Source organism: Diaporthe citri (assembly GCF_014595645.1).
Source record: "Diaporthe citri strain NFHF-8-4 chromosome Unknown scaffold_1, whole genome shotgun sequence".
Classification (NCBI taxonomy): Eukaryota; Fungi; Ascomycota; class Sordariomycetes; order Diaporthales; family Diaporthaceae; genus Diaporthe; species Diaporthe citri.
The window spans coordinates 8,151,164-8,163,522 of record NW_025064846.1 but is presented as its reverse complement, the minus strand read 5'-3'; the positions used below and the strand labels follow the sequence as shown (position 1 = coordinate 8,163,522).

Sequence of the window (12,359 nt, the reverse complement as noted above, 5' to 3'; positions counted from 1 at the left end):
GCCCTATTCGTTCAGGCCTGAGACCGCTCCCGTATTGATCCAGGAGTGTTCTACGAGGATTGGATGTTCTCGTCAAGTAACGGCCTCCTCTTGACAGTTGCAGCGACGCTTGGTATTTCAGTTACGTCATGAGCCTTCAACACAAGCTCACTTCCGCGGGCCGGAGTCTTTCAAAAGAGATCAGCCTTGATATGAACAAGGCGGCGCCCCGGCCGTATGGAGAGACAATGCATTCATCTGTTCTCAGAACAATGCTATAATTTCAGGAGGCCTTGTCCACGCCGGTCCCTAGGTAATGTTAGTTACTGCTAGCATCCCAACAGCTGGAGTGGTGGCATCATCATCCCTGTCGTGTGTGAAAAGCGCTTTTGCACAGTTCTGTACAGACTATCGTAGCAAAATCCAACCATCACTATGAGTTCCAGACGTCTGCCCCCTTCGGGTTGTACTATCTTTACAGTATGGTCAAACCATGACAGGAGCGTGTGGGCTAGGCCACGAGCTGACGCTGGGGATCCAGTAGACTAGTAGATACTGGTAATTACCGCAGGCCATTGGGTGAAAAGGTCCTGTTTCGTTTTGGCCACAGGACTACTGAGAGATTCTGAGACGGTGACGGGTGTTTGCACGCAAAAGGGCAGAGGACGCGAGAGCAGCCAATCGCGTGTAACACAATGTCGCTGTGACGCCCAAGTGGGACCGAGGGCTGCGTGTGCTACTGCCGCAAACTGAACGCAGCGACGCCATAGACCAAGACATCGCCCTTCAGCTTCCTCAAGATGCGCAACGCATTCGTTGGCCTCTTGGACGAGACACTGCACACGCCAGAATATGTTTACTCGGTGTCCTTCACCCTATCCTCCGTCGTTTGTGCCCTCGGGTGTGCTGTTTCGCTGAACCCTCGTGACCGAGCCCTGCACCCGGTGCTGTTATCATTGGCCACTGGCAACATAAGTTGGTGCGTCGCAGCATCCGTCAAACCGTTAGAGGTCATCCAGGCCATCATCAACATGCAGTTCTGGGCTCCTATCTCGCCCCGGCAGTCCGACGATCCTTACTGGTTGTATTTGGTATACGTGAGTACATGCCATACCCGTGTAGGAAGTACCAGGATATTAAGACTGGTGATTCTGGCAGGCTGTACAGCTGGCAAGGGAGATAGGGATCGATAGACCCGCCACAATCGCGGAACACCTCCCCATTCTGGCTTTCTACATGGACCACAGCCTCTTGGTCCTTCACGCCCAGGCTCCAAGAGATATCACCACTGTCAACGAGCCCAACACATCCGCTGTGACCTTGACGATTTCGCCTAAGACCCTCGAGGTCGCGACTCGGACCCTCGACCTCGTGCTGACAGACCGAACCATGTCTGAGCTGTTGCTGGGTCTTCACAATAACCAGTACATCATGATCTGCCATGCAGCCACGGAGATCTTGCGCGTAGGTCTTGAGTGCTATTGTTGGTAACAGGAGGACAATTCGACGGCTGACGCTTGGCACCAGGCTATCCAACGAGGCGGGTTGACAGCAGCAGAAGTGTCCGAAGCCGCCGGAAAAGTGCTCGCGATCCCGGATCGCCTAGAACGTGTTGTGAAATTGCTTCCAACAAAATCAGTGGGTCACCTGTACCTCGATCTTGCTCGCTTCCTGGCTTGCCAGGTTCAAGTAATTACGAACAGGTCGGATTTAAACGAAGCCCAAGGGGCGGTCGATCAGAGAAGTTCCTCTGATGAATGGTGGGGAGCTGAGGATGCTGGCTGTCCTGACTTTGGCGTCTGGCTAGACATGGGTTATGGTTGTTTTGATTCTGAACAATTGAACCTGGCTAGCAATGAATGCCCAGATACACGAAGTTCTTGTGCAGGTGACCTCACATTTAGTTGAACCAATGGCTGTTTGTGGCGGCCAAACGCGCAAGGGGATTAGTAAAGACACTAGGGCTATTGGTTATTTTTCGGCACAGGAAATCCCTGGTTGATTGAGAAACGGCATATATATATTCTATAATGCGCAATGAGGGTTTTGGTTGAATTCAGCTGACTTTCATCATGTCATCTCCTGCTGTGAGCGGTAGCAGGTAATTGTGTATCTGTTGTTGAATGCTTGAGAGAAAGTACTTAGTTTGAAGGACATGATTCAGCCCTAAAGATGTCGTACCCCATTAGACCACCTCTAATTTGAAACAGCGGCACGCCCATGATATACTTTGTCGGGGATGCGTCTTCCCGTCGCCAGACCCTCCAGAGAACATGATACTCCCACCATCGTTCCTCCCTCGGGCCACCTTCCACCGCGAAGAACGAACATGCACAGAGCCGAAGCGACGAACATGAAGCCAGCAAAAAGTTGTGCGCCAAGGTAGCTGCCAGTGCCGGCGTAGATCTGCAATGCGATAGGCGCGCTGAATGTGCAAGGGGCGGCTATTACCAGCCAGAGGATACTCAAGCCGGATGAGAGATTCTGCATGCCCATGATCTCCACAGTGACGTGCGCGGCGCTGACCCAGAATACACCTGCGGTGAGACCAACGATGAGGGCGAATAGGATCAGCACTCCAAAAGCCTTGGCGTTTGTCCAGATGACGAGCGAGAAGACGGCCGGCCACGAAGGTCATCAAGAGGGTGATGTTGATGCGGCCGATCATAGCGTACATGAGACATGTGGCCCCGGGGTGTGTGCCGGATCTTAAGTAGTGGGCTAAAAAATAAAAGAAATAAGTAAAAAAATAGAGTATGCAGCGCGGATACCCCACGAATGGCCGTTGATGACGGCAACAGATGTCATGATAACCCACCCGTAGCTCCCGTCTGCGGCGGCTCAGGATGGGCATGGACTTCGTTGGGCCTCCTCGTCCGGAGAAGTCAAAGTTGTGGAACTCTCGGCCTGGCTCGATATCTTTCGTGGGTGCTCGTGTTTTCAGGGGCGGAACCTTCAGGCTAGGTTCACCGGGCCTCTGTGATGCTACGATAGATTCGTAAGACTGTTGGACAAGCGCATGACCGTATATAGAGGACCTGGCTTATTTGAGTCCCGGGTCCACTGGTGAAAAGGAGAGCAATAGCATTGTGTTGGTTGCCGACGTTGCCCCTCGCTCAACACCCAGCGAGGGCATTGCGCCCCAAATGGCGAGCGGCCTTCATACTTTACATGTCAGTCCCGTGGGCAAGGGGGAATATTACTATAGGCCGATTGTGGTGAAGGACCTAAGCGTGCGACAGCAGTCTAGCTACTTTGCCCCGACGGAAACATTGGTAAAAGCGAGTATTCCTCAGGGCCAATGAATTCCCATACCGAAATCATAACAAGATATTGGATATTCCCTCCAGAGTGTAAAGTGCTTGCGCCCGTATTGACCTGCGGACCAATATGCCAAATGTGGAGACACCATCGTGGAGGCCCTCGGCCAGTTCCAGCGTGGAGCACGGATGCGCATTCGGGCTCTAACTTTAGAGAGCGTTGAGTCAAAACAATCCCAGGTAGAAGGGCTATGTTATAATACATTGAATATATGCGACAACCAGTGGAAGCTATTGCTAATACATATAAAAACTAACCCACTCCGTATGGTCTACAGTCTGGGAGTGTGGCCACCCACCTCTATGTTCTTTTTGTAACCCATCCTGATTCTGATTGTGAAGGAGCACCCTCGCACCCTACCAACATGGCAGTCAGCTTGGAATCAGCCGCCAAGGTCCCCGCTAGCAACCCATATTGCGATCTGGGTGACCATGGACGAACCATCAGCACCACGTCGAGCGATGCTCAGGACTGGTTCAACCGAGGGCTCGTCTGGGCCTACGCCTTCAACCACAGAGAGGCAGCCGCGTGCTTTGAGCAGGTCATCAAGCACGATCCCAATTGCGCCATTGGCCATTGGGGCGTCGCCTACGCCTTAGGCCCCAACTACAACAAGGTCTGGATGGCCTTCGACCCAAAGGACCTTAGACGATCGGTCGCCAAGTGCTACGAGTACTCTCAGAAGGCGACCCAGCTGGCGTCCGGTGCTTCACCAGCCGAAAAGGCCCTCATCGGCGCGCTCCAGCACCGCTTCCCCAGCAGAGAGCCCCTCTCAGACTTCACCACATGCCCAGCCACATCGACGTCCTGGTCGGAGACTATCGACGGGCCCTCCACACCAACCTGAGGGCTACAATCGCGGACGACAAGTACTATGCACGAGAAGGGGGAGAGAACTTTTACTTGTTGTACCGCATGCACGACTACCACTCTCTGATCTACGGCGCGATGCTGGCCGGTAACTCAAGGGCGGCTCTCGACTCGGCTGATCGGATGGAGGCCACCGTCAGCGAAAGCATGCTCCTTATGCAGTCGCCTCCCATGGCGTCTTGGCCTGAGTTTTTCAAGTCCGTCCGGGTGCACATTCTGATCCGCTTCGGAAGGTGGGACGAGCTGAAGAAGCTGCTCGTCCCCGAGAACAAAGAGCTGTACTGCGTGACGGTTGCCACCGTCTACTACGGAAGAGGCATCGCCTACGCCGCCACTGGCGACATCCAGGAGGCTGACAAGCAGCTGGTACTGTTCCGGGCAGCAGTCAAGCGGGTGCCGGACAGCAGGCTCGTGTTCCCCAACAAGGCATCGGCCATCCTCGCGGTGGCCTCGGCCATGCTGGACGGGGAGGTCGAGTGCCGACGCGGCAACTACAAGGTCGCGTTCGACAGCCCAAGGCTCGCTATGGCGCGCTAGGACGGCCTGGGGTACGCGGAGCCTTGGGGCTGGATGCTTCCCACCCGGCACCCTTACGCGGCCCTGTCCCTGGAGCAACCCCAACAATGTCTGGGCCCTACATAGCTACCACGAATGCCTCGTGCGGCTTGGCCGGACGGCGGAGGCGAATATTACCAAGAAGCAGCTCACCGTCGCTTCTGCCTCAGCTGATATCCTGATCGAGTCGTCATGCTTCTGCAGGCTGGACAACATGAAGCTGGACAACACGAAGCTGGACGGGGAATCGGACGGGCACGCAAGTGGAAAAGCGGAGCTGCAGGAGCAAGTCAATGGTGCGGATCGTGAGTGCTGTAAACAAGAAAGGTGGTAGATCTCGTGTCGGACAGTCAGCCAAGCGCCTCTCCGAGGGACTGCTAATGGCAATCAGTGAAGTGCACCGCGGTGCTAGGCCGCGTGCCTCATTTGGTCATGAGACATTGATCTTGGGAACCTGTGTCTACAGGGACACATGACACGCAAATAGCTTAGCTGTCACCTTACTGCGCGAGCTTTCCGTATAAAAGAAACCCTAGCTAGTTAGCTAAAAAAAAATAAAAAAAAAATAAAAATACGGAGATTCGCACCTGCGAAAACGGAGGGTACACCGGTGTATCAACTCACGCCATAAACTATAGCTAACCAGAACACATCACCCAGGCCTAATTCACACACCCACCACCCTTACACCTAACACTCATGCACCTAATGCCTATATTCCTAACACTCATATATTTACCCCCTGCCTGCTAGCCTAGCATAAGTCTAGCGCCCACGCCCTTACAGTGGGTGTTAAGTATGTGTATTCTCATGTGGTTTACTGCTGGTGCTGTACCAGTATACGCTCTGCTCTTACAAAGTGTAAATCTCTATATTATTGAAAAAAGAAAAGAAAAATCTAGATCCATAGGGATTTCCGACAGCAAATTCACACGGGCATCCCGGAAAGGTTCCGAGCACGTTTCGCCTATTTTGGGGACGCTTTTAAAGCAGTTTCCAAAAAAAAAATTGGTTGATGCAATTTCTTCTCTCTCGCCGGGAATTGAACCCGGGTCTCAAGCGTTGCTGCTTCCTGGTGGCGATGACAAGCTTGCATACTAACCACTATACTACGAAAGAATTGTGGCACGTTTTCGATGAGGCGTTAGTCCGAGAACGTACTTATAACTCAACCGCCGTTAGTATCCCTCCGTTTCTGTCGTCCGCCGCCCGCTCCCCTCCGTTATCCCGCCGACTCTCTGCTAACACACGCAAGTCCTGCAGCCTCGTGGCACTCCTCCGAGGAACGCCCTCAGCACACTGGCACTAGATGCCCTAAATGGCCTCTAACCTTATTGTTTTATTTTGGCTAGTGCTCAATCCTGTGCGCCTATTTAGGCGTGTATGATGTGGCTTGCAACCTCGTAGCCCTTGGCGGCGGCCCATAAGGCTGCCTTGCATGATAATTAAAATGTTTGCTTAAGCTGGTTTATTTCAGCGCCCTGCCGCTATTCCCCAATATTTTTGCCCAAGCCTTGCCTTGCATTGCCTTGCATCGCCTTGCAATCCGAAATTGGACTGGGGGGGGGGGCTGGACACCGCCTGCCAGCCTGTCTACACTCGACAGGCTATAATTTTGTTAGTTCGGCATGAGCATCCACTCCCCCTCGCTATTAGGCTGGATTAAATTGCCTGCCTACCTAACCCTTTAAAATACCCTCTTTTCTTTGGATATTTATGGAGAGAAAGTAATAGGATTTCTTTTTTCACAGAATTTAAGTGCAAGTTAATGTTCTCTACTTCTCCACCCACACCCACTTCATGTTAAACTAACAAAATTAAAGCCTGTTAAGTATACCACCCAACACCCCCTATTTCACCCCGCTGCCCAGGTGTTTTGCATCTTACATTCCTTACTCACGCCTATGCTTATATAATGTTTATTTTAATTATAAGGCTTGCGGCTTTTAAAGTTATAAATAAGGCAAGCTTATTAAAATAATATTTAAATAATTAATTTAAAACCCTGGGAATTATTAGCTTAAATAATTATATTAAAGTTAAATAAAATATATAAAATATTTAAGTTATATTTTAAATTATATTTTTTATATATATTTAATATTAATAATTTTTATTTTTTTATTAATTTTTAAACTTAATTATTAATTTTTTATATAAATTATTAATAATATAAAATTAATATAAAAAAACTTAATTAATTATATTAATAATATTAATAAATAAAATTTATTAATTAATAATATATTTTTATAATATTTATTAACTTTAATTAACTTTAATATTTATTTAATATAAAGAAATTAATTAAATTTAATATTAATTAATATTAAATAAAATAATTAATTTTATTTAAAATATAATTAATTAAAAGCTTTTATATTTTTTTTATAAGTTTATATATTATATTTAATTTTATTATAATTATTATATTATTATTTAATTAATTTATTATAAATTAACTTTTTAACATTATTATTTATTTTATTAATTAGCCTTTTTTATATTTTTTTTAAATAAAAGCTTAAAATCCCTTAATTATAAATATTTATTTAAATTATATTTAAATTGTTTTAATCTTAAAATATTTAATTAATATTATAATAATATTTTAAAGTATATGTATTTACTTATTTATTATAATAAATAAGTATATTATTATTTATATACTTTTTATTAATTAATTAATAATTTTTATAATTAATATAAAAAAGCTATTTTAATAAATAAAAATCTTGCTTTTAATAAAACTTAATTATTAAATATTTTATTAAATATTTAAATTTTTTTAAAAGTTTTTAACTTTAAAAAAAAATTTAAAAAAATATATTAAAGTTTATATAAAATATTAAGCTTAAAAATAATAAAATTAAAGTTTTAAGAAAAGTTTTAACTTTTTTAAATATAAATTTAATATTTTTTATTATAAAACCTTTATTATAAATTATTTTAAATATAAGAAAAAACTTAAATATTATAATATATTAATAATAATAATTTTATTATTTTTATAATATAGTTTATTAATAAGTAGCTAATATTAATAAATAGCTATTTTTTATAACTTTACTTAACTTTTATTAATATTAATATTTATTTAATATAATTAATTTAATAAAAGTTAGCATTAATTAATGCTAATTACTTTAATAACCTTATTTTTAATTAATTTAATTAATTTAAAGGGGTTAAAAAAGGTATAATATTATTTAAAGTTTTAAGGTTTTAATAAGGCCGGCTTATTTTAATATAAATTACATTTTAATATTTTACGTTAATTTTACTTTAATTTACTTACTTAAATATTTAATGCATTAAAAATTAATAACTTTAAATATATTTATTATTTAAAAAAAATAAAATTATTTTAACTATTTAAATAATTACTTAATTTAAAAAACTTAATAAAAAACTTTTAAAAGTATAAAAAGCTATATAAATCTTTAATATATTTAAAATTATATTATATTATAAAATAAATTAATAATGCTTTTATAAAGAATTATATATTAATATATATAAACTTAATTAAGTTAAAAAGTAAATACTTATTTAATATATTATTAAATAAAATGCTTAAGAACTCCCTTTATAACTTTTTAATATAAAAAATATAATTAACTTTTTATTAATATTATTTAATATTAAACTTATTAATAAGTATTAAGCTTAATGTTTTATAAACTTATAACTTACCCTTAAAATTAAGTTTAATTATCTTTATAGTTATTAAAGAGCTTATTATGGGCTAGCCTTGGGTTGTTTACCATAAGGTGCTTAAATAAGGTTTATATTTAAAGTGCAAAGGAAGAGATTTACTCCCTATTTATATTTACGTTAAAGCTTATTTCTATAAGGCTAAAGCCCATTAATTAATTATAATAAGTAAAGCTTAATTTATAATATATCTTTTTTCTTTAAGTTTTTATATAAGCCTTAAAAAATAGCTATATAATAAAAATAAAGGATATTATAATTTAATTATAAATTAAATATTATCCTTTGCTTAGCTATTTAATTATACCTTAGCGCCTTTTAAATACATTAAAGGCCCAGCTTATTTTCTATAATTAATACGCCTTTAGCCCTTATAATTTAATATATTAATTAAAATAAGCTAATAAAAAATAATTATTTAAGCATAAGCTAATAATTAAATTAATAATATTTTTATAATCTTTTAATGCAAGCCTTTTATATAAGCTTCCTTACTTAAAACTTTAAAATTATAAATTTATTATATAATTTGCAATTAATTAATGCTTAATTGCAAGTAATTTGCTTTATTAACGAAAAATTCTTAAATTTTAAGTATTTTATAGCACTAAATTAACTAACATATAGCTAGCTTATTATAAGCTTAGGCTAGCATTAAGCTAGCATTGCTTTTAAGCCCTACCTTATAAAAAAATTTTATACCCCCTTAAATAAACTCCTTCCCTTTATTAATCTTAATTAATAAAAGCTATATTTTTATTTTCTTGCAATAATTAAAATAATTATGCTTATAATAACTAAGCTAGCTATATATAAAATACTTAACTTTATTTATTAAAACCATTATAATATTAATATTTATTACTTTATTATTTTAAGGTTAAGTATTATTTTCTTTTGCTATAACGCTAAAAATGCTTTTATATTATTATAAAGTAAAATAAAAGGTTTTAAATATATTTAGCTACTTTTTATAATTAAGCTAAGCTCTTGTTATAAAGATTAAGTTATTAATTATTAATAATATTTTATACTTATTAAATTAATTTTAAATCTTTATTATATAAATTAATTAATTAAATTAAGTAAGAAATTTTATTATTTCTTTCTTATAACGCTGCTATAATGCAACTAAGCTAAACTTAACATGCTTTTATTTAAAAGAGTTTTTAAGCGCAAAGCAAACCTTTTTAAAAAGCTTTTTAGCTGCTTTTTAAATATTTTTATGGAATTAATATAAGGTAAAAATTAATTATAAAAAGTTTTTAATTAATTAAATATATAAAAGAATTAAGCCCTTTTAATGCTAATTACCTTTTTATTTATTATAAACTTAGCCTTTATCTTTATTAATTAAGTTATTAAGTATTTTTAAGATAAGAGTTTCTTAAGGAAAGGTTTAATAAGCTATTATTATTTTTTTAAGTTTTATTATATTAAGTTTTATATAATTATATTATAAGTTTATAATATAAAAGGACTTTAAATATATATTATAAGCTAGCCTTAAATTATTTGCTATAAAGTACTTAAATAAGGTTTATATTTAAAATGCAAAGAAAGAAATCCGCTTTTTATTTATATTTATATTAAAGCATATTTTTATAAGGCTAAAGCTTATTAATTAATTATAATAAGCAAAGCTTAACTTATAATAAAGCTTTTTATAAAGATTTAAAAATTATTAAAAATTAATTTAAATTACTTTATAATATAATAACTAAGTATTAAATTATTAATAATAACTTTTATAACTTTAATAAAATTAACTTTATAATAAATATAATTACTTTAATTATAATTATTATATATATTAATAAATATAAAAAGGCTAAATTAATTTAATTTAATAATTAAAAATAAGCAATAATTATTAAATATATTAATATAAGTAAGTTATAAATTTCATTATTTATAATTATTTAAGGCGCTTATTACTTTATTAGCTAAGTAATAAAGTTAAGTTTTTTAAATAATTAAATTATTAAACTTATTTTTAATAAATAAATAAATAATAAAATTAATTTAAAATAAATTTAATATTTTAATAAATATATTAAATTAAAGAAAAATATTAATTATTAAATATTAATTATTAATAATTATAAAAATTATATATTAATTAAGTTTAATTAATATTATAAGGATAATAAAATCATTATTATTAATATATTATTATATTTATTTTACTTACTTTAATTATTAAATATTATATTATATTTATTTTTAAAGTATATATATAATAATAAAATTAATCTTTTTATTTAAGTTTTTATTAATTATATTATTAAATTTAAGTTCTTTCTTATATTTAAGAAAGCTTATAATAAAATGTTTATAAAAAATAATATTAAGTTTATATTTAAAAGAATTAAAATTTTTACTTAAAATTTTAACTTTATAATTTTTAAGCTTAATATTTATTTATAAACTTTAATATAATTTCTATTTATTTTTTTTTAAAAGTAAAAGTTTTAAATATTATTTAATACTTAATAAATTATTTAATAATTAAGTTTTATTAAAAGTAATATCTTTATTTATTAAAAAAGCTTCTTTATATTAATTATAAAGATAATTAATTAATTAATAAAAAATGCATAAATAATAATGTATTTACTTATTATAATAAGTTAATAAATTTATATACTTTAAAATATTAATATAATACTTATAAAATATTAAAAAGTTAAAAAAACTTAAATATAACTTAAAAAAGTACTTATTATTAAGGAATTTTAAGCTTTTATTTAAAAAAAGCAAAAAAGAAAATAGCTAATTAATAAAATAAATAATAATATTAAGGAATTAATTTATAATAAATCAATTAAAAGATAATATAATAATTATAATAAAATTAAGCATAATATAAAAATTTATAAGAAAAATATAAAAAACTTTAATTAATTAAATTTTAAATAAATTATGTTTTTTTTAAATTAGTTAATATTAATTAATATTAATATATATATTTAAGTAATTTATAATAAATTAACTTTTTAATAATATAATTAATATTAATTAATATTAAATAAGTATTTTTTATTAAAAGTTGCTTATTATAAATTAATATTATATTTATATTATTTTTTTAAATTAATTTAATTAATTAAAAATAAGGTTATTAAAATATTTAACATTAATTAATATTAACTTTTATTAAATTAATTGCATTAATTAAATATTAAAGTTAATAAAAATTAAATAAAGTTATAAAAAGTAGCTATTTATTAATATTAATTCTTTATTAATAAATTACATTAATATAAATTAAATTTAATTATATATAATTAATATTTAATAATTAATATTTTTCTTTAATTTAATAAATTTATTTTAAATTTATTTTATTATTTATTTATTAATTAAAAATAAACTTAATAATTTAATTACTTTAAAATACTTAACTTTATTTTTTAGTAAATAAAATAATAAGCTTTTTAAATAATTATAAATAATAAAATTTATAATTTATTAATATTAATATATTTAATAATAATTATTTATTTTTAATTATTAAGTTAAATTAAATTAATTTTTTTATATTTATTAATATATATAATAATTATTATTAATAATTTAATACTTAATTATTATATTATTAACCTTTTATTAAGCCTTTAATAAGCTTAATAAGCTTTTAATTAGCTTTAATATAAAGTTAATACTTTATAAATAAAAGGTTATAATAAGTATTAATTATTATTTAATTATATATTATTAATGCTTATATGCTTTTTAAAAGTATAATTTTTAAACTTTTAAATCTTAATATTATTTTTAAAATTTAATAATTAATAATTTACCTTAATATAATTACTTTAAGTTTTTATTATTTCTTTTTTTAAAATTATAATATATTTTTTTTAATTTAAAGATTTTAATATTTATTAATAGCTTTAATTTCTTAATAAAAT

At 33.3% G+C, this 12,359-nt stretch overlaps 2 protein-coding genes and 1 non-coding gene across 3 annotated transcripts; 2 read left to right on the top strand and 1 right to left on the bottom strand.

The window, feature by feature from the left end:
- Positions 1–779: 779 nt before the first annotated feature.
- Positions 780–1,786, top strand: INS49_002112 (uncharacterized protein; the record flags this gene model as incomplete). Its single annotated transcript, XM_043162926.1, has 4 exons — positions 780–1,080; positions 1,163–1,443; positions 1,507–1,560; positions 1,748–1,786. 4 exons carry the CDS (start codon positions 780–782, stop codon positions 1,784–1,786), a joined length of 675 nt encoding a protein of 224 aa, XP_043031432.1.
- Positions 1,787–3,664: 1,878 nt separating this feature from the next.
- On the top strand, positions 3,665–4,707 carry INS49_002111 (uncharacterized protein; the record flags this gene model as incomplete). Its single annotated transcript, XM_043162925.1, has 2 exons — positions 3,665–3,999; positions 4,095–4,707. 2 exons carry the CDS (start codon positions 3,665–3,667, stop codon positions 4,705–4,707), a joined length of 948 nt encoding a protein of 315 aa, XP_043031431.1.
- Positions 4,708–5,752: 1,045 nt separating this feature from the next.
- Positions 5,753–5,844, bottom strand: INS49_002110. Its single transcript has one exon. It is a non-coding gene; the product is annotated as a tRNA-Asp (tRNA).
- Between the last annotated feature and the right edge of the window lie 6,515 nt (positions 5,845–12,359).